The 27,773-nt window shown below is 42.5% G+C and overlaps 2 protein-coding genes across 2 annotated transcripts; one reads left to right on the forward strand and one right to left on the reverse strand.

Moving 5' to 3' along the window:
• On the forward strand, positions 1-8,966 carry LOC307255189 (protein zyg-11 homolog). Its single transcript, XM_080033832.1, has 14 exons — positions 1-113; positions 1,018-1,183; positions 1,776-2,557; positions 3,351-3,491; positions 4,407-4,583; positions 4,859-4,923; positions 5,224-5,323; positions 5,604-5,654; positions 6,089-6,250; positions 6,640-6,687; positions 7,051-7,251; positions 7,357-7,409; positions 7,815-7,912; positions 8,753-8,966. Exons 1-14 carry the CDS (start codon positions 111-113, stop codon positions 8,923-8,925), a joined length of 2,220 nt encoding a protein of 739 aa, XP_079889958.1. The 5' UTR covers positions 1-110; the 3' UTR covers positions 8,926-8,966.
• Positions 8,967-13,582: 4,616 nt separating this feature from the next.
• On the reverse strand, positions 13,583-24,558 carry LOC307255419 (leucine-rich repeat-containing protein 52-like; the record flags this gene model as incomplete). The annotated part of the gene is made up of 3 exons (XM_080034101.1): positions 23,686-24,558; positions 17,085-17,372; positions 13,583-13,641 (listed from the first exon to the last, which is right to left on the reverse strand). The coding sequence occupies exons 1-3, from the start codon at positions 24,332-24,334 to the stop codon at positions 13,583-13,585; spliced, it is 996 nt and encodes a 331-aa protein (XP_079890227.1). The 5' UTR covers positions 24,335-24,558.
• Positions 24,559-27,773: the final 3,215 nt, after the last annotated feature.

The raw sequence follows: 27,773 nt of genomic DNA on the forward strand, positions 1-27,773 counted from the left end.
ATTGGTTAAAATAAGGATGCCTTTTCGTTTACCAATTTGTTGAACTACGTGGTACCGTCATATGTTTTTATTTTGTTATTCCTGACGACTGTTTAGGCTACTTTTCAAGCATGGTGAGTGAGTGGCTGTGTGTGTGTGTGTGTGTGTGTGTGTGTGTGTGTGTGTGTGTGTGTGTGAGTGAGTGAGTGTGAGTATGTGATCCCCTTCTGTTATGTTTCTCAATGTTTTCCTTTTTTGTGTGTGTGTGTGTCTGAATTTCAGACAGACGCTTTAGCTCACGAACAGCGCTGGGACCAAGTGTCTTTGCCCACCGTGCCAGAGACCGGTTGGATTAGGCGATTTAAACGGGCTTTACTACTTGTCTCATCTGTTGCGGTTAAAATTAGACTCGTGCGAGGTCCTGTGTCAATGTATGAGCCTGACAGACAATTCTCAGGGCATAAGTGTGTCTGAGATATATGAACAAACAATAACAAAAAGCCTCTCGAGTCTCGAACAAGTTAAGAGTAGTACTTCACAGATGTATTGCACACTGTAAAACATAATTATTCATATCAATAATATATATAAGTATAATATGGCCTTGTATAAAATATAAAGGCATAGGCTGCAAAGGATTTTTACACCTAAAATGATTTATTTTTATTTTCAATATATGGCCCATAGTATGTTAAGTTTCTTTGTCAAAGGTACATCAAATTTCGTTCTTTGCATATCCCCTCTCAAGTGAATACAATACGGAGGGGGTCAGAGGTAGAGCGCAGGGTCAGCCATTACGGCACCCCCGAGTTCTCGGTTTAGTGCCTTGCTCAAGGACACAATGGTAGAAATGGTGGGCAATGGGCATGTACATGTAATACCAGCCACCACTAGTTTTACAAATAACACCCTACCACCCATAATGTAATGTTGTTAGATCATTTTTGGTGAATTGAACCTTAGAAGTGACTGCACTTGCCCTATATGTTAAGTATAGTATGATATGTTCTGGTAGTAATACCTGTTTATGTGTTGCAGGATGCTGAGGGGCCCCAGGCCCTGTGCGACCTCTGCTTGGCCAAGGTGTGTTGCAGCCTGGACGCTCTGTGCAGCAGGCGAGCAGACGGCTCCATGTGCCTCAGCTGTGTCCCACTCTTCCCACAGGAGATGGCTGACCAGTTACTGCTAAAGATGGCAACTAATGGTAGGTCAGGAGTTGTAGGGGAATTTTAAAAACAAGGGTGATAGTAGTTCTGTGGAAAGTTCTAGAAAAGGGACAAATGTACCATAACATGTGACTTACCGATAACCTTCATGTAGTTGAAATTCCCCAGGCACACAACATCATATGCAAAAAGTAATTACAATGTGAGAATATCGTTAATGCCGTTATATGACAGTAGTTCAAAGTGTACTTTGCCAGGCTGAAACTTTGGAAAAAGTAAATTCCACAAACTTAAAGGTGGAGGCAGCGATTCTTAAGAATGCTTCTTGTCAAAATAAGTGAGTATCTCCCCACGATGTTTGTGCACGCTGAAGAAAACATAGCTCTGTAAACTGGCATGTAAACAAAGGGGGCCCACCGTAGCTTACAAAATGCCCATTTACAGAACCTAGGCTGTGTATCAACACAATACGTACAGGTAGCGGATCATGAGGAGATATTAACTGATTTTGACAAAAAGGGGATTTGGACAAGTAGCATTCTCCAATATCGCTGACTCCACCTTTTTAAATGTGGCTCAATTGATGCTACATTTTCAACAAAGTCTCTCTTGATTTCTTCTCCCTTCAAGGGATACTGAACGACACAACTGTTCGGATTTTCCAAAACTGCAAAGAGCTCCGTCTGCGGCGAGCCTCCATCCGCTGCTGTCCGGTATCTGCTGTAGCTTTTCGCCTGGCCCTGTGCCCTCACCGGCTCCAGGAACTAGATGCCTCCTGGGTCTCTGGCGGCGGGCTCACTGGTGCTAACATCATCTCGGGCCTGGCTTCCAACCCTGAGTGCAGATCCAGCGTTCAGAGGCTGACCCTTAGTGGACTACAGCTGGACTTGGGGTCTGGACCTGGCTTTAGCTCCCTGCGGGGCTTGAGAATGCTCAACCTTGCCCACACAGACCTGACTGATGCCGCCCTCGAAGACATCTGCACCCTCCCTCAGCTAGAGAGCCTAGATATCTCCAGTAGTGCCGTCTCAAAGCTAACCGCACTGCTCGACTGCAAGAACACGCTGAGATCTCTGATGGCCCACCAGCTACGGCAATTGGATATGTCTCCAGCCAGGTTACTCTTTGTCCTCAGCCAGCTTCACGCTCTCAGGTATCTGGACTTTTCATACGACCATTTTACTGTGGACGATGGTGACGGAAAAGAAGGGGACGAGACGGTGAGGCAGCTTCTGGAGGGCAGTCCCCAAGTTCTCCCTTCACTTGTTTCTCTAGATATCTCCGGACGGAAGGGAGTCACAGAAGCAGCGGTCAGAGCGTTTGTGGAGGCCAGGGCAGGACTGCTCTTTTTGGGCCTGCTAGCCACCGGAGCTAGCTCCTTGGATATCCTGTCGTCACTGAAAAACTTAAAAGTAAGGACCAAGCAGGGTTTTTGTTGCCTCAGTCAGGATTGGCCTTTGGGGGTTGGCTACACGGATACATTTTCGTGTCACAACTATGTGCAACAGTAACGGCAAGAAGTCGGTGTTATCTTATTTAAAAAAAAAAGTTTTATAATGCTTGAGTAAAGGAGATCCGCCCGTATTCTGTGTAAGTGGATCCATACTCTCACTCTAGGGAAAACGGTTGCATCAGAAGAACTTTTTGTAGTTGAACAGATGAAATTTTAATATTAAGGTCGCACGGATTGCATTTTGGCCTGCGCTGCGTTACCATAGAGATCACTGACTCTGAGCCATGGGAAATCTCCGACGTGACTCAATAAAGAAACCCTAGAAATTATTTACTATTTATCCAAACCACCGAAACCGCAAAAAATATGGGTAGAATTTGACTGAACTAGAAACACATTATTTGTATTCTCAATTTTTTTTTATCATTTTGGCTAAAGTGATTTTCCTTTGGGTCTGGAAAAAACCTCTTTGGGTGGTGCCAAAAATTCCGCTATGAAGAAAAAACCTGCAGTGCCTGCATCGGACGCAGAGTGAATGTTTGTGACATGTCAGGGCATCAGAGAATGTTATGGCTAGACACGTGAGCTTGGCTCTCGCATATGTTTCCCATTTATTTGTGTTTGACTTTAGGCCCTGTTTGTATTTATACTGAGTGTGCCCGCTGCATTTCCTGTCTCTCTGACAGCGCTGCTCTGCTGTTTGTGTGTGTTTGTGTGTGTGTGTGTGTGTGTGTGTGTGTGTGTTTTTTCAGGTAACCGGAGAGGCTAATGAAAGCCAGGTGTGTGAGGCCCTGAGAAGGTACAGAGACCGCGAGTGTTTCATACGAGAGGCCCTTGTCCATCTCTACAACCTAATCACTGACATTGACAAACCGCGACCAGACATGCTGCAGGTACTATGGTTGGCATTGTGTTTAAATTATAATGTTTTGAAGGATAATTCTGGTTTATTACAACACGGGTCTCACTTCTGTGATTTTGAACATCATTTAGTTTGGTTATGATTACATTGGCTCACAAAGTAAATTGCTCAGATCTTGAATGCCGAACAACAATGCTAAAACAATATATAATGGTAGGTTTAGAAAAGGTTAGGTAAGCCACTTGATTAAGGTAAAGCTTAGGTACAAGTTCAAACTGTTTAAAGTTAAAGGTGCTCCGAGGAACTTTGAGTTTTTGTTAATTTTGTACCCTTCATAAAGTATTCAGGTAAAACTATATGAAAATAGCATTCTTTGCACTGATGGTCTTGTTTGCTGTAACATGTCATTTATGATCATCAGAGGAAACATAAGACCATTTCAGTAATATTTAAAAAATAGTCGTAGCACCTTTTAAGCACACCATAAATGTCAAGTGATGTTTAAGCGATGTCACCATAATCACTGATCTCAGCTTTCCTCGGTACAGTGTTTTTAATATAGATAGCCTTTTGTAAGGAGCAGTTGTGTTGAGATTAGTTTGAACATACTGTACAGCTAAAGTGTCTCCTAACCTGACATTAAAAGTATGTTATTATTAGAAAGGGATTGGAAATAGAAGGTAGAGGCAGATTCTAGTAGAGCATTAAGATTCAAAGCTGGTTTGAAAAGTAGTGTTTAGGAGGTGGGAGGGTTACACAATGACTATACTAGAGAGATAACCTGTCCCAGTTCCGGATTCAGTCAAGCAGCTGATCGGTAGAAAGAAAAACAGTCACCCATATGGGAAAGAAGAGCACACATGCTTCCCCTGCACCCCTCATAACAAAAACACTTTGTTATTCTGGAGCACATGTGATTATGACACAAAGTTGTTTTGTCCTGTAGCTGGTGCTGAGTGGGATGCAGAGCCACCCCTCCTCCCTGAACGTCCACCTGGTGGCCTCAGCGTGTGTGTTCAACCTGACCACTCAGGACCTGGCAGAGAACATGCCCGTCAGCCTGATCAGCTCCACTGTCTCCCAGCTGCTGTATGCTATGAAGACCTTCCCCAACCACCATCAGGTACGGGGAGGGGGGGGGGGGGGGGTGGGGGGGGGATATGCTCAGCGTCTCCCATAGTATACATAACAATATTGTATAGTTACACAACAGCAAACTGGGGCACAATGTGGTTCTGTTGCTACCAGCTGCCTTCCTCAGATTTTGACCTCATATTTGCCGTCTTTGCTGCTACCATTCTGCAACCTTCTTACAGTGTTTGGAGTTAACTTCATACACATTTTTTTTTTTTTTACCCATATTGTTTTTCATCTCATAAACTATTTCCATCTCTCCAGGTGCAAAAGAATTGTCTGCTGGCGCTCTGCAGCGACTACATCCTCCAGGACGTCCCGTTTGACAAGTTAGTTTACTCTCTGAGTTGTAATATGATGTACGAGGCCCACGGCTGCGCAGTAGCCAAGATAAGCAGTGTGCTCATAGAGTGGCACAATACTGTTTTTCTAACAAATTGTGTGCAAGCTCATATATATTTTGTCTTGGAAATGTAAGTGCCAAAGGAAATAGTTCCTCCAGATGTAAAAGTGCATACCCAAACTCAAATTCTTTCCCAAGGCTTGTCTGTACATCAATGGTATATTTTTCTAAAACTGTGTGTTGCCATGTTACCGTACCTTATGTCCACACTGTGATCATGGTTCAGGTATTTAGCAGCAACGCTGGTGATTAACTGGCTGAGCAGCCACGAGGATCCGACCCTTCAGAGGATGGCTGTGGCTGTCATCTCCATTCTGGTGGCCAAGGTCAAGACACTGCTCTATTAATGTGTATTAAGTCTACTGCAGCAGGGAAATAGCATGGCACCTGTTAGTCCCACTTATTAAGAGCCTCGTGCCTCAGTGTGTGTGTGTCCCGCACCTCTGTGACCCTAGCTCCAACAGTCGGCTTTATGCTTTCATTTAGTCCATTTAAGTGGGATGCGATTTCTCTGTGCGATTAAAAGCACAGTTTGTTGTAGTTTGACATTTGGGAAAATGGGTAGAATTCAAAAAAGCACGACTCAACTATTTGTTTAATTTGCAGTTGTCTACAGAGGAGACCGCTCAGCTCGGCAAGGACGTCTTCATTATGAAGGTACTTTGACACTTTAGAGTATTTAGCTTCCCGGCTTAGCACTAGATATGTGTAAGTGTATTTCGAGTTCTCTCTGTATCTCTCACCTGCTATATTTTCCATTGCCTCCCTACTGTGTGCACCCATTTACCCCAGTCCTCCCATTGCACCAAGCATCCATCTTTCTCAGTTCACTGTTACCCCATTATTTACTCAACTCCATATTTCTCTCTTTGTGTACTGTATGTAATCAAGCTTCCCTCTACACTTCAGTTATTTTTTTGTGTATTGTATGTCTGGGGATATGTAAACAATTTTATGCAACCGCAAAATAATGTTTCTCATTAGCCTAAACATTATTATTTACAAACATTCATATCCTTTTTCTCATTTTTGGCTGACCTACCATCCATCTCTTCTTCCCACTACCTCTCACGTTTGTCTCTGTCTCACAGCAGCTGCTGGCAATAGTGCAGCAGAAAGCCATGGTGGGAGTGGTGGACTCCACTCTGAAGTTTGCCCTGAGCGCTCTGTGGAACCTGACAGACGAGATGCCCAATGCCGCTCGCAACTTCATCGAGTGCCAGGGCCTGGAGCTGTACGAGGAGGTTCTGGAGGTGAAGGAGCCCCAGAAATACACATTTTAATGGTGGAGTCAGCCATTTTGGAGAACGCTTGTTAAAAAAAATTGCTTTAAGTCAAAATCTGTACATACCTCCCCACGGTACCCTGTCTGTCCGTACTGTGTGTGTGTGCACTGAAACAAAATCTGGTGATAATACACAGCCTAGGCTCTGTAAACCGGTATGTAAACAAAGGGGGGCCATTGTAGCTAGCAACAAGCCTGTTTAGGAGAGATGCACTGATTTTGACAAAAAAAAAAAGTGTTTGACTACAAGCATTCTCCAGAATTGCTGACTCCCCCTTTTAATAAGGAACATGCAGCACCCACACAGAGGGTCAAAAAACATTTCCACTCTTATGCCGTTACTTTTTTGTGTTGCAGTCCTACTACACCGAACCTTCGGTTCAGCAGAAAGTCCTTGGCCTCCTGGTGGGTTAAGTGTGTGTGTGTTTGTGTTGAGGGTTTTGTTTTTTATTGTATGTTGTTTTTTTTAATTGTGTGTTGATGTTTTTATAGCTTGTTTAAATTAAAAAGTGATTGCAGTGTTTACAGCAGATTGTGCTAATTTTCTTGAAGCAATCACTCCCACATGTAGGGTGTAATGCTGTATTTCCCCAAACATTTTCCAATTATTTGACCTAGACTAGAGGAATCAAAATCAAATCCGTCTGTTGGCAATCCGACACACAATAGTTCTTGTATCCTTTCTGGCCGTATCACCTATCTGCAAATTTACATCCAACACTATAATGGCATGTTATCGCTGCTCCCATTTGTCTTGCTGTGTTTCAGAACAACATAGCAGAGGTGGAGGTGTTACAGGCAAACCTGATGGAGGAAGACCTGCTGGAGCACATCCTCAGCCTGCTGAAGGACTCCCAGGTAGAGGTGGGCGTGCGCTACTTTGCAGGAGGGATTCTGGCCCACCTCGCATCCAGACCAGAGGTTTGGAGCCTGGGCGAAGAGCTACGTAGCACTATACTGGAGCAGCTGGTGCGTGGCGAGAATCAGTCTAGGGTTTTCTGGTTTGCATTTATTTAACAGACAGTTCAATTCACCAGTTGGCCCATTTCAACAGTGTCTCTCTTTCTTTTGCAGCATGCATCCATAATGACATGGACCCAACTGGAAAGAGAAATGGTCTCTTACCGGTGAGAGAAAAAAAAAATGCCTAGAAGAAAGAAAGCTTTGTAGAGAGGCAGAGTCATCTTTAATGCATTTCCTCATCCAGTCTGTTCAATTCATCATCAAATGAGTGAGCTACACGTTGCGTAACACTTCATTTAAATAAGTTCCCATCAATAATACATCCTACGTTTGCTCTCAGCAGTCTTACATAAAAGTTGGCCCCGCTGTTGCTGATTGAACACAATCGTAATTAATTGTATTGGCACTATTTGGGAAAGCACTTTAAACTCTATTGAAAATCATTTGCTCCGAGTGACACCTCAATTTACATTCCCCGGGACAGCATCAGTGCCAAAGAAAATCGACCGTCTGGTAGTTCAAATTACGCTCAAAAGTACAACGTTTTCTTCCTTGTGTCCACATTTCAGGTCGTTCCATCCATTTGGCCCTCTGCTGCAGACCTGTCAGCCCTCAGGAGTGCAGCTGTGGGCTGTCTGGGCGATCCATCTGGTCTGCAGTCAAAACAGTAAGACACATAAACAGCCTGCTGTGGGGATATCAGTAGGGGGAGGTTCACTATGGAGAGCACTGTGGGTGGAATAGCAGGGGCGAGCAAGTTAACACTTATTTGTCATACAGCACTGTCTGTGTATTACAAACTGAAGCTGCAAAGGTTTTGCTATTATTCTGATTAATAACTATTATGATAATCAATCCATCATTAAAGCAATGTAAGCCTCTCAAATATGAAGATGGTTAATTATCATATTATAGTTCTATACATTTTTCACTATATTTTGACATTTTATGGAATAAACAATTATAGGGGGAGTCGGCAGATCCGGAGAATTCTTGTTATGTTGTCAAAACCCCTATTCGTCAAAATCAGTGAATATCTCCTCACAATCTGCAGCCTGTACATGCTCTGAAAGAAAATCCAGTGTTATTACACAACCTAGGCTCTGTAAACGGGTATATTGCTAGCTACGGTGGGCACCTGTGTTTACATACGCTTTGTTAACATACCAGTTTACAGAGCCTAGGCTGTGTATTAACGCCATTTTTTCTTCGCACACAGTAAATTGGTGGTGGATCGTAAGGAGATATTCACTGATTTTGACAAAAAGTGCTTTTGATTAGCGTCAACCTTTAATTGATAGAAACATTAGTTGCCGGCCTAAACATTACCCATTTTGATGTCAAACAGGATTGTTTGTTGTCCTCTTTTATCACTTTACATGTGCCACATCAGGTGCACCCTATGCAATGTTAAACAGATTCATATGGACTTCTTCATAGTATAAATATTCAGATGGTGGTTTTGCTCTATCACTTTACATTGTAATCTCATCTCTCTATCCCCTAGCTCCACATTACAGCAGCATGCTGGATAGGGAAGGTGTGACTGAACTTCTGAAGGCTTTGGCCGCACATCCCCAAACACACAGGGACATCAAAGGACTATCAGACAGCATCTTGCGCATGGTAGATCGTCACCCAGGGCCCCTCAACAACCAGACGCGACCTCAAAACTCTTGACAAATGGAAGATTTCTTGTATTTGAGCTGTGGCAAATGTGCTCGATTTCAGTTTGCAGATAAGTACAGACATTTCTTGTCAATCTGGCTTGGAATTCAAGTTAAATTGATCTAATTATGAACTATGTATATTATAGAGAGAGTATTTTTATCTATGTCATTGTCTACTTTTAAACTGTTGATATAGTTTGAAATCCTTTTGGAAACTAAAGAAAGGCTGTTTACAGACCATAGTGAAAGTCCTAATGAATATGTGCACTAATTAATATGAGGTCAATTTGCTGTTAAGTCTAAAAAAAATGTGACCTTATGAAAGCGTTCCAAATAAACTAAAGGTAGAGAAAGCCTGTGTGTTTGAAGTCATGCATAATTCCAAAACCTGTCACTAGAGGGTGCTTTAGTAATAACTACGGCCTACGGGGCTGTCTTGCCCTCCTTATAAGATCGGTTAAATTTCATCATAAAAGGCATATATTAAGCAGCAAAAATTCGAAACCATCTGAATCTGGTGTGTTTATCAGTCTGTAGCAAGGGCCTCATTATAAAGCAGGGTGCTCTAAAATAAGTTATCTCCTCTTCCTCTTGCCGTCTCTCTCACCCCCGGGTGTCCTGAATAAGGAATTCATTATATTTTATGTAACACTGCTGGAAGACAGAACTGCTCCTAAACTTCTTCACAGTCTATTCTAAGTTGCTCTATAAATAATGAATGGATTAACATCCTCACATGAATCATTTTGAGTTGTACCACACCACGTTCAACTTTTAGGTGTCAAATGTCTTTGATTCACTTTTCTAAAACCCATCAAAGGAATTCAAAGGGCTCTAGCAAATAGGATATGTCTCTGCGTGCTTGTGATTCAGCCAAGTGAGTCGTCTCCTTGCCAGTTATAAGTGAGAAAAGAACTGTGTGTAAACTGATCCGGGGTCAGTGTTTAGCAACGTCTCCGACACCTTAAAACATTAATGTCACACCGGTAGCCATGTGTGGGATCAAAAGGTCAAGTGTGCATGGTGTGGCGCTACCATGACAAGATCAAGGCAAGTCATGGGGATGGGAAAATCCTACTGCTTGCCAGGAGCTGTAGGTTATTCTAGTATAGCGTGGATGGTGACTTTGCACGGGTGTCTGTTGTGCACGTGGAAAACGTAGCATGTGAGGAGATGAGTTGAACAGAAGAGCTTAATGTTCGTCGTGGTGTGCATTGCGTTAATCAGGTGTTGAGTTTCTGTTTGCGGCTCAGCGATTAACGTGAATATTCAAGAGACACACGAGACAGACACAAAAGACGTGTCAAATAGCATCCTCCTTTTAGAGTAGTTCATCAATTTGGGAAATGGCTTTTTTTGCTTTCTTTGCAGAGATGAATAGAAGTTGATTACCACTCTCATCTCTGTGCGTTAAATACAAAGTGACCGCTAGTTAGCCTAGCGTTGCATTAGGACTGGAAATAGGGGAAAACAGCTAGCAATGTCTTTCGAAAGGAAACAAAATCGGCCTGCAGGACCTCTTAAAAGAATTATCAACTCATTATATCTTGTATCTCTAAATTAGAACAAAAAAGATAAGTATAAACATGTCCAGTTGTGGTTTTACTCCAGGAAATCACTGCTCGTGAAAGGGCCAGTAGTTGCTTTTTTTTTTGGTATCGATTAAACAAACAAGATACGATATGTGAATTTGTGAGCTTTCGAAATACCTGTAGATGGATTTTATCTTATTGTTTTACGCTGAACTAGCCTCGAATTTACCGTAGAGACAGGAAAGTGGTGTCACATCTCATTTAACGCTAGGCAAGAAAGCAAATAAGCATATTTCTAATAGTGTCAAAGTGCTCCTTTGAGAGAACAGAAGGATAAGTATGGGCAAAAAGATCGAAATAGAGATGTCTGCAGGGAAATTGACAGGTTCAAAAATAGGATTTAAATGGCCAAAAATATCTTGAGACTGATTAAATTAAGCGTGGGCTGGATGCAGCAGATAAGGGGAATGGAGTTGGTCAAAGGAAATTAACAAACCCCTCGGGCTCCACGACTGCTTGTGCAAAAATATTACATACCCCATTTCCCCCTCTCAGTTTAAAATATAATTGTGCTCCTTTTTGGTGAGAGCTTAGCGTGAGCAAGCATCTCGTTATCTCACTCGTGCAGCCTGCTCCATTGGATTAACATAACTGGAAACTGGTCAGAATCCCAGAATACACTAATGTACAACGGAACAATCTCTCCAGCTGCGAACATAAGTGCGTGTGTGTGCACTTGTGTGGCAGTGTTCTCAGTGCTCGTGTGTATTCGTACAGCTTTGTCTGTGAGCTAACGAGGGCCCTTAGTTTTTAGACCATAAGGCAGACATACAGGTTTTTTGATTGGACGCTAATTAGACACCCACTAACCTTTTGAAATACCCAGAGGGCAGAAGAGGGGAAAAGTACATTCAAAGAACATAAAGGGAGGTCGAACAACAAGGGGAAAAAATCAAATAACCCACTTCTCCTGGCAGAACTGCGATGCACAAAATGACAAAGCATCTCTTCTCAAATGACCTTTTATTGCTGGGGAAGTATACAGAGTTGGCAGACAGGCCTTGGGGCCCGTATGCAGATGATATGTAACGGCAGAATGACCATCATCCTCTCTGCCAAGTGAAGGGGCTTCCTCCCTCACCCTCAATCGATAGTCAATTTGGCAGAGGAGGGCTAAGTTGAGCTTGTCGATATAAAGTTCAATAGAAAAACAAAAATAATCTGACAAGAGGGTCGAACGCAATCATTTCATTAAGTTGAAATAAATCCTAGCTGATAATAAAAGCTTCCTGATAATTATTTCATCATGATGAGCAAAAACAACCGGCCCTTTTGTGGATTCACTTCCCTCTTCTGAGCTTCAGTGTGGTCAAAAATGTGAAGTGAGAAATACTTCAAGCAAAAGAAAGAACAAAACGGGAGCATTCACTGTAGTCTGTCTGTATGTTTACGATGATATGCATAAGAATGTGTATTAAACTCAATATAAGTTGCAACTCAATATAGTGTAGCATTGCGGCATGGTTTGTTGGACTTAGCTTTTGGTGCTGTCATCCATATGCGGCTGTGATTAATGATCAATGATTGTTAAAATAACCGAAACACAGGCACCAGTCTCCGGAAATGTATCCCTCATTTAGAACTTTGGTGAGTCACGCCATTGATCCGCGACGGAAGGATTTTCTTCCAATGTTGCCCGTGTTTAAGTGTGAGTGAGCACACGTCTAAGTTGATGCGTCAGAAAGCTATTATGGTCGGTTAGAGCCACTCTTGACTTGACGTCACATCTCCCATCTGCTGGCCTTTTACACTCAGCTCAGTACAGATGCATACAATGGGGGGGGGGAAACACACACAACTGTAAGATCAACGGGCAGGAAACAAGCCTGGAGGAGCTTCCGCATCCAATAGCTGTGTGCATTTGCTCGTCTAACCACTGAACCGGCTTGCTGTCACAGCTGTGCTATTGATGTGGCCATAGCCAGCTGAGTGCATCTCTGTCCTCAAGCACATCATGACCATTACCTCAGCCAGCAGGGCCGGTGAATGATGGCATACAGAGACAAAAATCAACCAGTCTCAAGCACAACAACAACATACCCATTATTGCCACTATATGTCAACTCAAAGCTGTACTACAACATGTTTGGGAAATGTGCTCATGTTTTTTTCTTCCCAAGAGTTAGGTGAAAAGGTTGTTGTATTATTTGAATGTCTGTATGCTGAAGCTACAGCCAGTAGCTTAGCTTAAAATAAAGAATGGAAGCAGGAGGAAACCGCAAGCCTGGCTCTGTGAAAACCTAACAATGGGGGGAACTAAATGTATTAAATCCATACAAAGGATAAGTGTAAAAAGGTCAATTATAGGGAGAAATTAATTCCCGGGTTGTGTCTGAAATCACTCCCTCGTTCACTCACTCACAACTCCCTAGACATTCGACCGTGATCAGTAAATATAGAGAGTTCATTCATACGAGTCCTCGTCAGGTATTCTGTTGTCCAGCTGTTATTTATTAGTGTGTCATTGTTAGAATGCAAGAAGGCAGAGACAGTAAATGATAGTCAAATGGAGAGCTTTAAAAGTGCCAGTAGGTTTGTGTACATTTGGTCAGAGCCAGGATAACTGTTTCTTTGTCATGAAAGCAAATAAGCACATTTTCCAAAACATATTTTTTGATATTGTTCGTTTTTTTTTGTGAGAAGATGCTGTTTTGGTTGCCAGCAGTAATGTAGTTTAAGTGAGAGTAGAGCACTTGTAAGCTTTTACACAGTGCACTGTGCTCACAGGTGATTCCTGTTGGGGTCGGTAATGCACTGATGCTTTTATCTCTGAGCACAATGCATACATGTGCCTAAAATATGTCTGAGTTTGCCGTGTGGGGGAGTAAAAAGGGTCCGCAGTCTCCATTTCAGCTCATCCACTTAGTGTATTTTTGAAGCTGGCATATTCAGCTTACCTTAGCTTTAGGGCCTTACAAGTGCCCATATGGAACAAAAGCTGTCAATACCAAGAGTTTCCACGGCCAAGAATAGCAAATATGTACATGTTTATTAAGAAAGGGAGACATGTGACTGACTTTTCCGTAGTCATTCAATCCGCCTTGCTGACATGAATTGGGGCAACCAGCTATCCTATTACCAGGCCGCACTCTCACGTTTTCCTGTGGCGTCACATGGCCTGATCAGTGTGCTTCCTAGAACGCAATACACCTTCACAGTTGAGACATATATGCATGTGTTGTGTGTAGATATAAATGAGAGTTTACATCACAGACCTCCATAGACATGCACATTAGGCAACACATACACCGAAGGAGCCCATGCAAATATTACATCCAAAGCCATGAGAGTAACCAGCCACCATTGACTGAAATGCTAACAGGCATATCTCAGCATACTGCTTCGGTAGGCAACTTACATGTACAGTACACGGGTCACTATTTTGGATCGACACTTCTGGCATCCAATTACGTATGCTATGCCGGGGAAGTATGTTTAGATGCATAGATATGTATGAGCCGAGATTACTCCCATATTTGACGAAAAAGAGTGCAAGCAAAAACAGACGTACACATCCGGTTCCCACCACTTTCTCACTTATTGCAACAACAAAAACATTACTTTTCACTGCAGGGAAAGCAAATGTGCAATTAAAATCACTTTTGATGCATGACACCAGATCCCTTTACCCAAGACAAATTTCCTTAACAGGACAATAAAGTTTACCCTGACCCTGACCCTGACCCCTGACCCTCTAATGCTATCATAAGTCAAACACTGACACTACAGAGTCCATCCACAATACTGTATATTACACAGTTGTTTTACTGTTCTGTTCCAGTCAGTCAATAGTTGGACAATCCAACAGCTAAAAAAGACACATAGAGAGACATAGACATTTTGACATGTCACAGCAGTTACTGATAACATTACCTATGGCTCTGTTATATTCCTTTAACACTTTAAGCCGTGATAGTGTGATAGTGAGCCAGCATGCACAACACCAGGACCCTGTAACTGAAACAGCTAGATTGAATTCAGCCGCCATTCATTTTATTATCTACACACCTAAAGTGTCAAAATGTCTTCTGTGGAAAAGGAATTTTTGATTTAAGGATGAGGGGGGGGGGGGGGGAAACCAGCTCGTCCAAACATTTTGAGAGGATATCCCTTCTTCTCAGGTCACTCAAAGGTAAAATGTAGTTATTCAATGAAAAAATCCCAGACATATAAGATTATACAGATACAGTAAACACACAGAGGACAACCTATCGGAGCAGCTTTCTGATTGATAGCTCTGGCCCAAACAAGATTATTTTTTTCACAACTAAGTTAATTTAAGTTAACAGTCAATGTGAGAGATAACTATAAGCAAACATATGGAAGTGGTCATTCTGCTCCAAGTTTGCGATCAGGGACGTTGCAAACTGCGGGTGTAGATATTTACCATTGGGATCTAAAATGATCCTTTCACATTTTTTTTCCTGACAGCAGTGTCTTTGCTATTGCTGTAAAACTGTTACAATCGTAGATTTGGTAAACAACAGGTTTTATGTAATTTCACTCGATTTGAAATGTACATACAAAGTAAATCACTTTACTTAGCAATAAGGATGGTCGTTTTAAGAAATGAAATCATTATATTTAGCATCTTTTGCATTAAATCCTTCAGCCTCAAAGCTTGTTACCATCTCATAAGACTTTTCGGTGCATCAACAGTGCATGCAGAAAACGATAGGTCACTGCACTCAAACCTGTTAGTTACCAAACAAAGAGCGGCTGACTCAGAAATCAAATATCCCACTTTCCTGTTTACTTGCCATCTAGCAGGGGCCCACTGCCAAAAAAGACCTCAGCAGTTGGCTCCCAAATTCACAAATAGATCTGCAACACAAAATCATTGACTGCAGTTTGTTTTCTGGATAAGAACTAACCGTAAGAAGCAACACACCACTGGACCATAGAATGACACGCATACGTCGCCTGCAAAGGCTCGGACACACGTACAGCTACACGGTATACTCTGATGTGTCCATGTGTATGCACACATTTGTTCTCCTACACAGACACACAGTATGCATTGTGTCACTGCATGTTATAATTTTCCTTGCGTACCTATGGGGAGATTGCCCACACAACATAAAATGTCACACAAAGAGGTTGGATGCAATCTTTCTATGCTTGCTGCATCATGGAGGTCAACTGTCGACCGGTTTGTGTGCCATTAATGCTAATTAAGAAGGGTCTAAAGTTAGATTGTCAGATGAATTGGTAGAAGGTGTAACCGACCAATTAGTAAACAAACAAAAAAAAACATTGCATAATAGAATTAAACCAAGTATTCTCTGTTTATTGAAAAACAGCTTTTGTGTTTAGGTTTTATTCTCTACATCTCTGATTTTGTGAAAAGACCTTATGTTCCACACAAATTAACAATGGTTTCAAACACTACTTTTAGATGGGTGATGGTATTTTGATGGGTGACTTATTGCTGCTCCATAGTTAGTCTTACCAGGTGGTGGTTAAAAAAATAGTTTGACTTTTTTGATAACTGGTGTCATTCACTTTCTTCCCAAGAGTTAGATGAGACGATAGATACCACTGTCTGTCAATTATAAAGCTACAGCCACCAGCTGCTTAACTTAGCTTAGCATAAAGACGGGAAACAGGGGCACTGCTGGACTGGCTTTTGTGAAAAGTTAGGAAAATAGCACCCCTTAGAACTTACCAATGAACAATCAATCAACAACAAAATTCGAAGGGCAAAAATGACAATTTGACGTTTCATTGGGTGTCACATGCCTGTCAAATTCTAGGCTGGGAGCAGTTGCAAGGTGAGTGGTACGTTGCTGCTCTTGGCCAAGAAAACAACAACAAAAAACAACATGACATTTGAGTAAGAGAGCTTTAGAAGTGCTGGAAGGCAGATTAAGAGTCAGGATAGCTGTTTCCCCCCATTTCTGGCTTTTATGCTAAACTATGCTTTGCTGTCTATGGTAGCCTCATATTACACGTACAGTTGTGAGAGTGGGATCTACCTTTTTATCCAAGTTTAAGCAAGGAAGTGAATAAGCACAGTTGCCGAAATGTAAAACACTTTTTAGGCTGGTAAATGTGACCATTCACTGATTTCCAGCTAAAACAAGCTCCTTCTGAGATGTTTGGCTAATATCGGCTCCTTTGTCAACCCGTATCCCAGTCAAATATTAGGCTACAGAGTGACAAACCATAGGCATATAGCAAAGACATAGGCCTACAGGAACAGGAACACCCTAGGGGCTGGGGACCTCCACAACGGCAGCCACTGTGTGTGTGTGTGTGTGTGTGTGTGTGTGTGTGTGTGTGTGTGTGTGTGTGTGTGTGTGTGTGTGTGTGTGTTACATCACATGAAAGCACACAAAATAAGAGGAATGACATTTATCGTCTCTGGTTGAATCCTCTCTCTCTTTTCCCATTCAGAGCTGAGCGTGCTAGACAAGACTCAGTTTGACTGGAGTGTAATCAGACTTCACACAGACAGACAAGTCATGGAAGTTGACAGGAGGCACTGTGGGAAATCCATGGTGTGTGCGGAGTGGGATTAAATCTATTTTTTTATTTTTTTAAACAGTATGTTGCATTTTCAAATTCCCGTTGCCATGGTCGCCCCTGGGTCCCTGCATGTCATTGTCATTGTCCGGTTCGTCTTCCGGGTCCAGCTGTTCGTCTTTCTTCTTGATGTAGCGCTCGTACAGCACCATGACGACGCCCATCACCCACGCCGACACCGTGCCCGCCGCGAAGATGACAAAGCCGATGACCACAAAGAAGAGGTAGTCCCAGGAGCCCAGCGTCTGGTGACACAACGTCCGTAGCTGTAAGCCCACCTCGCCCAGCCGACGGCCCTGCATGTCAGCAGGCGCGCCACACACCGTCTGGCCCTCATCTAGTCACATACAAGACACAACATGAAGGAATGATGAGCATTAATCATAGCCTATAGGACGACAGGATTTTTAAATACATCTTGTTCTTCTTCTTCTTATTCTGGATTGCACGTGCAGGATAACACTAAACTTTAGTGACAAAACCAAGGACAGAAAAACAAATACATGAAGAGAAACCTTTTCATGTGAAATGACTTGTTTTAAAGCTATAGGGGAGAACGGGGTAATTTGTCACACGGGTTGGTTGTCACAATCGTTATATCTCGGAACCAGAAGGCGCTTGTCTGTGAAATTTTGGTATGTAAATATCCAGAATTAGGATCAGAGGTCACCTACATAGTCTTCCTTGGAGTTAGACTGCTGAATTTGAGGTGAGAGGACTGTTTGTGTTTTTCATGTCAAATTGAAAATATTTAGCTCCTCAGTATTTTTCTTCTAGGCTTTTACAGAATGGGTTTATAACAAAACACTTGTTACCCATAAAAAGTGTGAAGGGTAAACTATAGTTTAGATTGTGGTTAGCAAGCTAATTAGTTGTCAGACGGTTGTTGGCCTTGATGCTAGCAAAAAATTCAAGTTGGGGTTGGTCGTCACATTTTTGGGGGGGTTGGTTATCACAAGTTATCCAAAGGCTACAGCCAGAAAAGGAACCCAATAACGAAATAAATTGTCAAGCTGTATCCTCACTGACACCCCAGAGAAGGATAGAATAGAGCAGGAAAAGGCAACTAGCATGCAAAGGAAAAAAGGGCAACAAAATCAAAACAACCCAGTGCATCCCAAACTAGACAAGCTGCCAAGGCTACGGTAAGTTATATAGGCCTATTTGTCAACTTGACAATGCAATTGCATTTTCAAATTTAGTTCTACTTCCTTTCCTTCTTTTCAAGATTATTCCCATTAAGATAACATTGTGACAAACAACCCCATAGTGTATGACAACCGACCCCTTGATGGGGTTGATTGTCACAATGTGTAAGGGTGTCTTTGATGATTCATTTCTTCTTTATTACAATAAGATAGAAAAAGTGAGGGGTACACATTTCAAGCCAACACTTTAAGCTTCAATGTAATGTAGGAATGACTATCGAAAGATGTTTAGTTGATGAGCAATTCTCAGTAGAGTAAAAAGTGTGCCTACTTACCCCGTTCTCCCCTATTGCGTAACTTTTTAATATAAATGAATGTCGGTTACATTCAAGCCATCGCAGAGTTGAAACAAAGCTGATTAGGCACAACAGAAATCTCTATTTGTCAGTATGGCAGAGTTTACAAACTGTTGTTGCCCCCCTGACACTGGCGCAGGAGCTCACAAAAATCCCCAAAAGAGCACAAGAAATGTTCCAGTTGTTAATTCTACTGCTAAGAAATAACTTGGACGTACAGCAGAAGGTATAAAATCCATGCATGATCACTGAAGCTGTACCTCATGTAGACGTGCCGACTGTGTTGTTGTCATTACTTTGAATTAGGCCTACTTATGGTAATTCAATCCTATTTATCCATTAGAAAATTGTGTTCAGGTACAACTCTGTCACTCAGAGCGGAATGAGTAAATATTTCTTCAGGGCCTTCGAAGCGTAAAGTACCTTTATTTACTGATCGCAAACATGTACACAGCCTCAGCATATGATTTTCGTTTGATTTGAAGGATCCTTCGATGTTGTGAAAGCCATAAAAAATGCACAAGTAGCAAATAATACAATTCTCATATGGCATTACACAGAGCAGCCTGTTATTCAAGCATATTACTTTGTATATCTATTTGCATAATACGAAACTAAATGTTTCCATAACATATTCAAGTTCACACAGCTAAAATCCTAAAATGCAGATAACCGCTCAAGCATATCAATGTTGCCTTCTTTATCGGAAAGCGACTAGGCTTTAGGAGCTCCCTGTGCTCCCCAGCTTTGAGTTGATGCTGCATTAAATTACAAAAAAATAAATATTATAATGGGGGAAAAAATCATGGATGAATTATTCAAAACTCCTTACTCCCACACAGGATTAGAGAGCGACGTTGGCCTTTGTGTCTGGCTATAAGCACAGATAAAATGGTTCATTCACCGGGTATGACTGTGTGTACGCCTAAGAAGACCTCGCTGAAATCCACAAATCCAAATGAAAATGTTGAGTCGCTTCTCGTTCATAAAACTACAGTTGATGGATTCTGCTTTTTAAAGGCCTATCAGTTGAATTAAATATGCCACATGATGGCCGTGGAGCTATGCAGCAGCTGACAAGAGAGGCATTTTTATTTTTTTTACAAGAAACAATCTGGGACACTGGCTGAGACTTTTGTTAGCGTGAGCAGAAACTCAGCACAACACAGTGTTGTAATACGGCCACTTTTTTTAATTAGGTACTTTTCTTTTTCTTCTTTTTTTTTTAAATATTTTGTGCTGGGGGGAATTCCCACTGGGAGAGATCAAAAGACTTGGAAGTTTCTGCACAGGGAACAGTTTTCTGTAACCCCATTTCTGCACCAACTGCGCCTTTGAACTCCATTCTCATTATGCTGGCATACTGTTGGGTTTTTGCACACATGTAGACCTGATAAAATATGTAGAATCTGCACGGAGACGAGCTGATTTCACAATGTGCACCCAGTAAGACATTTTGGGAAAAGGTGGTCTGTCAGGGAATAACTGTATAACAATCCTACACTAATAACTCACCAATATGGTGTGTTGTCGATACATGTATTATTGTTTATCTCACCTTATGATTGTTTGATGTTTACAAATGTATGATTCTTGTCTCATGGAAAAACTGCATAACTATTCATGATGAAAATGAATGTTAGGTATTGTTATTTCAAGCATTTAGCCTTTGTTAAGAAACTATTTAAACCATTTATAGATTACCTTTAGCTAAATATTTTAGTTGTTTATCCAATTAATTTAAAGTCATCATATCAATTGTTTATCCTCTCTTAATTAGCAGCAATTTGACCTAGTTGTACTTCTCTTCTATAGCTTTATTACTAGTTTTCACGCACACTCAGTAGCAACATGAGGTGTTGAGTTGTTATGACTGACTTAGATTGGCGAGCAGTTTGACTTGACAGAGGCTTGACAAGAGGCTGAGGCTTGACAGGAGGCTGAGCACATACTGTTGCTTTCAATCAAATCACATGACAGATTCATTTCATAGGACGACTGAAAAGCCCATTTTTCACTGGCTCACTGATCTGAAACCAGTGAGCAGCTGAAGAACACAAGGACAGTCTGCTTCTCTAAGCTCCAGCTCCCACGGAGAATGTCAAAGCCTATACTCTGATCCTCTCGGAGGCTGCTGATGTGCACTGTTCAACTTCACACAATATGCTGTGAGACACATCTATGCACACACTCACACACACAAACCCCCTCCACGAGACTTAACTTTCCCATATTCTATCTCCATCCTTGAGAGTATGCTAATGCACATGTGTGTGTGTGTGTGTGTGTGTGTGTGTGTGTGTGTGTGTGTGTGTGTGTGTGTGTGTGTGCGCGCGGGCACTTCTGTCTGACAGCTAGAAAAGGAAACCCTTCTGGCTTCACCCCCACACCCACCTCCTCATCCCCCAAAGGGACAGGCATCAAAGAAGAGGGCTTCCCCCCCTCCCCCCCTCCCCCCATCCACACTCTGCTCTATTTCTAGACACTCTCCTTATATAACAGCTGAGAGAGTGCTAATCTAGCCAGGAAGGCGAGACGGAGGAGAATCTACTGGTTCCTTCCCGAAGCTCTCTCACTCTCTCTCATGCTCACTCGCTCGCTTATTGACGCCTTCCCTAAAGCGAGGTGACAAGCACGCGCCGATGCATGAGCCAGGTGAGATACAAGGCAAAGAGATAACAAGGCTTCACAGACTAGAGCTCGCAGGCGGGACGCAGCTGTCTCCAAAATGTTCTCCCTCTGTTCCCCTCCTCCCGTGTCCTCAAGCAATAAAAGTGGGCTTTATCTGTGTTCACGTGTGTCTAAATGTAGAATCAGCTAGTGTGTATTTTGGGGGATCCGTATGCATGTGTGTCCATGACTTTCCACATGCTTTAGTTAAGGAGACAAGGTGCTCGGTTTGAGAGAGGTGTGAGGCACTGGCTGCAGTGGTGCTGTCTCCTTGGGAGAAATGGACAGACTGTGTTAAAACATAAACAGAGGTGGAGAATGTGTTGTTATCTCTGCGTGTGCCTTCTTCCTTGCTGGCGGCAGCTGTCACCGGGAAGAGGCTCCACTCCAAATTAAGCTAGACAATGGCAATAAGCAGCAGGAAAATAGGACAGCTCTTGCAGGACTTGGTTTGGAATCGCCCTATAAGCTTCACAGGGACCATGGTGTTATGAATTATAGTGTCTGTGTGTGAGTGTGTGAGTGGGAGAGAGAAGCAGGGAATGCCTCTTTAGTAAGCGTGGCGGGTGCATTATAGCTATGGTGTTCAAATTATAAATGGCTTCTCGCTCAGTTTAAGACACATTATAAATAGCGGCTGCCCTTTTGCATAGTGACACATCCACACTCCAAAGCATGAGCACAATAACTCTAAGTAAGAAAGATTGCTGTATATCAGACACATCTATCAGCTTGACGGTAATAAAAAGAATGGGGGGGATCGATATTTGATGGTGGAACTATGCTCGATTCATCACATCTGTATCCCAATATCTGGATACAATAGATGATTTCAAGGTAAACGATTCTCTTGTTTTCCTCCAAAGAGTTGAATTAATGAACACTGTCGCAAGAGGAGTAATCCAATGGCTCCCTGCCTCCGATCTTCTTTCCCCCTCTTTGTTATCTGATAGTCTGCATGCTGTCACGCTCCAATGCCGTCACCTGTCTCCCATGATCCAGCTGAAAGCTGAGAGAGGGCTGATCTTTGCAGACCAAACTGCATGATGGTTATGTGGTGGTATACATAAGACAACATAACTTTATGTGCTACACTGTATCTACTACGGGTGTAAACCATTGGTTTTATCGTGATGCGATATAAGATTGTCCGTCGCACTACGAGTACGATTTCAATTCGATTCAGGGCCCTGCGATCGATATGAGACGTATATCAAAGACGGCGTTGTGCATTTTGGTGTTGCATCAATGCTGTATAATCTTTTGCCAATGAATCGATATATCAATCTGTATGGATGTATGTTGTACCCCTAGTATACCACACCGTAATAGAACTGAGGGAGATGATGATATGGTCTGTTGTTTGTGACATGGCGGTTTTTTTGTGAGGGCATTCCAGCTGTGCAGACTCTTCATGTGTTTGAAAAGATTGTTAGAACTGGATTCAATCGTTCTCTGATACTTTTACAGCAATGAGGAGTTCTCTTTTTTACAATAGGTTTTTTGTTTTTTACCTCTCCTCTTTCTATGTTTTATTGGCACCAACCATTTAATAAGACACCTGTAACTGAGGGCTTATAAATAAATCAAAAAGTATTAAACCGATATAAGTCATTAATGAAAATAGTTTTAGGGTTATCAGGTTGTGAAAAATCACTCTGATCTCGGATTAGCTTAGTCATGCTGACGGAGGATAAAGATCACCAGGTGGGAACTGGTTAATACTAATTTCCTTGCAAATGAATTTGGCAAATAGTGAGCAGTATGCAGAACAATATGTGACAAGAGGGACATAATGAGTCCCTCAAGGTACATCCTGCTTTTTTGTAATATGTCAACTATAGTATATAGACACATATTATACCAGTTTTACACGTATTTGTTATATATTTTGAAATTGTGTTTTCAAAGTGTTTAATCAAACCTCAACCATATACAGTCCAAAGCTAGTGAGGAGAACGGTGTTGATATGGGCTTTTGCCAAGGAGCCCAACAGGTCAATCCAGAAAGGAGGATTTTTTCAGAACCTAATAACATGAAAGTTGGCGTTATAACTGATATATTAAGCATTAGCAAATGGTTGTTTATAAACCACAAGTTACTTATGAGCTTTTTATAAAGGGTGACAGAGGGGGGAACTATACAAACCTAATCTAATATTTAGGCCTTCTCTTTCATAACTATTTATAGAATGTTCCAAATTAATATTTAACAATACAGCTGCATCTTGTATAGCCTACAATGTGGAAGTTGAAAATGTTTTCATCTGTTTATGGCATATGGTTTGTTTATTGAGGCCAGCCACCTGCGAAAGGTCACTAGTTTACGTAACCCATTATGTATCATCCTATAATTAAAAACTGGAGCACAGCAGTCGTTATATGATTGGCTCTCTGGGCATGAGTATATGGACATGCTGGGATTATGTCACCTTTTATGACATAAGAATACAAAAGAATATGGTAACGGGTTAAACCTTGGAACTTGAAGCCCTCCAGGTGGACCCACAGACACAGGTCCTCGTTCTCGCACTCGCAGCTCCACGGGTTCCCGCTCAGCCCCATGGAGCGCAGGCCGGGCAGCGCGATCAGAGAGGTGATGTTGAGGACCGTCAGGTTGTTCCTACTCACGTCCAGCACCTGCAAAGCCGTGTTTTCTGCAAAGGCTTCTGGGTGAATCTCCGAGAGCCCCGGGTTGTCGGTCATCCTCAGCATCACCAGACTGTTCAAGGGGCCGAACGTCCTGTCCTCAATCCGGATCAAGGTATTGAAGGATAGGTCCAGGTAGGCCAGCTTTCGTAGATTCCCAAAAGTAGACTCGGAGATCTCCGTCAGGGAGTTGTTGCTGCAGTCCAGGTACACCAGGTCGGAGAGGTAGTTGAGCGTGAGCGGCGGAAGCTCCGCGATGCGATTGTTGGAGATGATGAGCTGCCGCGTGGCCAGCGGCAGGTTGACCGGGAAGCGGGTGAGGTGCTTCCCGGCACATTGGACCACCAGCTGGTCATCACACACGCACCTGTCCGGGCAGCCCGAGGAGAGCACCGGGGACGTTATAACCCCAGAGTTGAGGAAGAACAGAACTATGAGCCGCAAGGGTCGCGCGCTTGGCTGCGGGGCAAGACGCATGACACCACCGAGGGCTTCATCTAGCCTACCCCGTTTGGAGAGAGTCAAACGTAGTCACATACTTCATTGATACAATCCTCCCCCAGGTGTTTGTCCCAGAAGTGATTCCCACAGAGGTCAAATCTAACGCGAGCCCGTGGCAACCTCTTGCGCGTAATGTCTCACTTCATCCTGTCGTTGGTTCTGGATCCAGCGGTGCATCCACTGTCTGGAACTTGACAGTTAGCCTTAATGATGTCTCAAAATGTCATTGAAATATCGGGTTCCTTCCATCGGAACAAATCTATTCTCACATTGCATACGCTCACGGCGTCCTCTCATGCTACGCTGCTTGCAATGATCACGGTCAGTTGTTCCACAGCGTGTTTGTCATCCTGGCTTTCTCCGAAACTGAAACCAAATGAGGGGGGAGCACTGAGCTGCTCGGCGGAGGGCGGGGGTGCGCTGTGGAGTGAGCTCACGCGCTTTGTAGTGACGGGGGGGTGGGGGGTCAGTGTAATCCATGCACACTTGTGGAATTTATAGTGAGGGTGACATTCAATGCTCCAGCATATAGACACAGGACGTACAGCCACACTTGCCTCAGGTTTGTGTGTGTGTGTGTGTGTGTGTGTGTGTGTGTGTGTGTGTGTGTGTGTCTGAGTGTTTTGTGTGTGTGTCTGTGTTTTGTGCGTGTGTGCTTATGTTTGTGTGTGTGCATATTCCTCGTTTTCCTCTTTGTGGGGACTTTTTTAGTGTTTACACAGTGATTCTGTGGTGACTTGCTTTCCTTTTGGGGACAAAATTGAAATCCCTATGATGTAAATAATTCCAATTTAGTTTGAAGACTTGCTGTGTAATATGAAATCATCACAACAGTTGGTCCCTATGGCTCCCGTTCAGAGAAGCATCAGAAATTCTTCAAGAACATTCCAGCTGGTAGTTCTGATGGACACAGTGTGGCCAACTGTTCCATTCTGTGCTTCTGTAGAGCTGAAGACATTCCAACTATGACGCTTCCAAAATGGTGGCGCCCATGCCTTGGTCCATGGTATGGAGAAATATGGAGATATAAGAGACCCTTTCTAAGGGAAAAAATAATAATTCTAAAAAGAAATTCAGCTATTATGCACTAAATTAAACGTACTTAGGGATATTATAATTATTTTCTAACAAGTCTGCTATGAAAGAAATCCCAAAATTCTACACACTGCAGGTTTAAGGTAAGGGTAGAGTTCCGCTTAGGTCAGGGTTAGGGTAGGGGGTTAGGCAAGTGTAGCGGTTATGGTTAGGGCAAGTCTCAAGAAAATTAATGTAGGGGAGAACGGGGTAAGTAGGCTAGGCACAGTTATTACTCTAGTGAGAATTGCTCATCACCTAAACATCTTTCAATAGTTATTCCTACATTAAATTGAGGCTTAAGGTGTTGGCTTGAAATGTGTACCCCTCACTTTTTCTATCTTATTGTAATAAAGAAGAAATAAATCATCAAAGACATCCTTACACATTGTGACAACCAACCCCATCAAGGGATCGGTTGTCACACACTATGGGGTTGTTTGTCACAATGTTATCTTAATGGGAATAATCTTAAAAAGAAGGCAAGAAAGTAAAACTAAAGTTTAATTGCATTGTCAAGTTGACAAATAGGCCTACATAACTTACCGTAGCCTTGGCAGCTGGTCTAGTTTGGGATGCACTGGGTTGTTTTGATTTTGTTGCCCTTTTTTCTTTTGCATGATCGATGCCTTTTCCTGCTCTATTCTTCCCTTCTCTGGGGTGTCAGTGAGGATACAGCTTGACAATTTCTTTCGTTATTGGGTTCCTTTTCTGGCTGCAGCCTTGAGATAACATGTGACAACCAACCCCCCAAAAAATGTGACGACCAACCCCAATTTGAATTTCTTGCTAGCATCAAGGCCAACAACCATCTGACAACTAATTAGCTTGCTAACCACAATCTAAACTATAGTTTACCCTTCACACTTTGTATGAGTAACAAGTGTTTCGTTATAAACCCATTGTGTAAAAGCCTAGAAGAAAAATACTGAGAAGCAAAATATTTTCAATTTGACATGAAAAACACAAACAGTCCTCTCACCTCAAAATCAGCAGTCTAACTCCAAGGAAGACTATGTAGGTGACCTCTGATCCCAATTCTGGATATTTACATACCAAAATTTCACAGACAGCGCCTTCCGGTTCCGAGATATAACGATTGTGACAACCAACCCGTGTGACATATTACCCCGTTCTCCCCTACTTCTATGTTGTGTCCTCAGAAGTGTTGAAAACACGACTGTGTGTGTGTGTGGTTGTATGTGTGTGTGTGTGTGTGTGTGTGTGAGTGAAGGTTACATCCATATTAATTAAGAAGGAGTGTCTGTGAATGTAAATATCGGTTTCTGTGAGCATGTACGTGTTAGTGTGACCTTCGTCCTGTGTGCCTGTGGACGTGGAAAAAAGCAAGTAGGCTATACACCTGACACCTTGGAAGCTCAGTATGTGATCTGATCACAGACAGGTTATTAGGCTTTGGAAACACAAGAGTGCATGGGGCACTGATTAGTGTTGAGTGAGGTGGCTTCCCTAATAGCCTTATCACTCACACCTAAATGTGCAATGAGGCTCATACAACATTGGCAATTACGTGACCCCCACAAATTCAAGCAATTCATTTACAGCCAGCGAATGATTACATGATATGTGATTTTGCAGGGTGGTCTCAGGCAGCAGCAGTTGTTTTTCTCCCTCTCTCCAGTCTCAGTATGAGTCGTCCTGAGTCTATTCTTGGTTCTCCATGTAGGTGTTGAAGTGCTGAATCAGACTCAGCATGAGGATAGAGGAGGAGGAGGAGGACAGATGTGCTGCTGACAGTCCGTGAAAGAAACCTCCCCGAGTCGACAGTCAACCACCCCACTGCACAGTGACCTCGCACACGCACACACACACACACACACACACACACACACACACACACACACACACACACACACACACACACACACACACACATCTATAATATGAAATTTAGCCCTCTTCCCTGTATGTATTCCCAGCTGTCAATAATAGAGGAGGAGGCCTATGCATGGACAACCTAATGCATCTTCACAAATTCTCCTCCTGTGTGGACTGAACTAATAAACACAGTTGTTTTGTCTCAAGGATATTCAGTGACTTGATGAGGACATCTAGTGGCGAACATGTGGTAATGTTTTGCACAGTGAGCATATGCCATGCAACAGTCTTCCCTACTCACTTTATTTTCTGATGCAAGATCAGAGCTTGACTGGTAATTGCCCATGCCATATAATTGTATCTACTTTGTTTTTAACTAAATGCAATGGTCTATTCTTTAACTTCTGAATAAGCAGTGGCCTACGCATTACTCATCATGCCATACACTCATATATTGTTTAAACCCAAAAACTTATTTATTTTAAATTCTGGGAGAGATCCC

This window comes from Ammodytes marinus (genome assembly GCF_949987685.1).
Source record: "Ammodytes marinus genome assembly, chromosome: 9".
NCBI classification, from domain to species: Eukaryota; Metazoa; Chordata; class Actinopteri; order Uranoscopiformes; family Ammodytidae; genus Ammodytes; species Ammodytes marinus.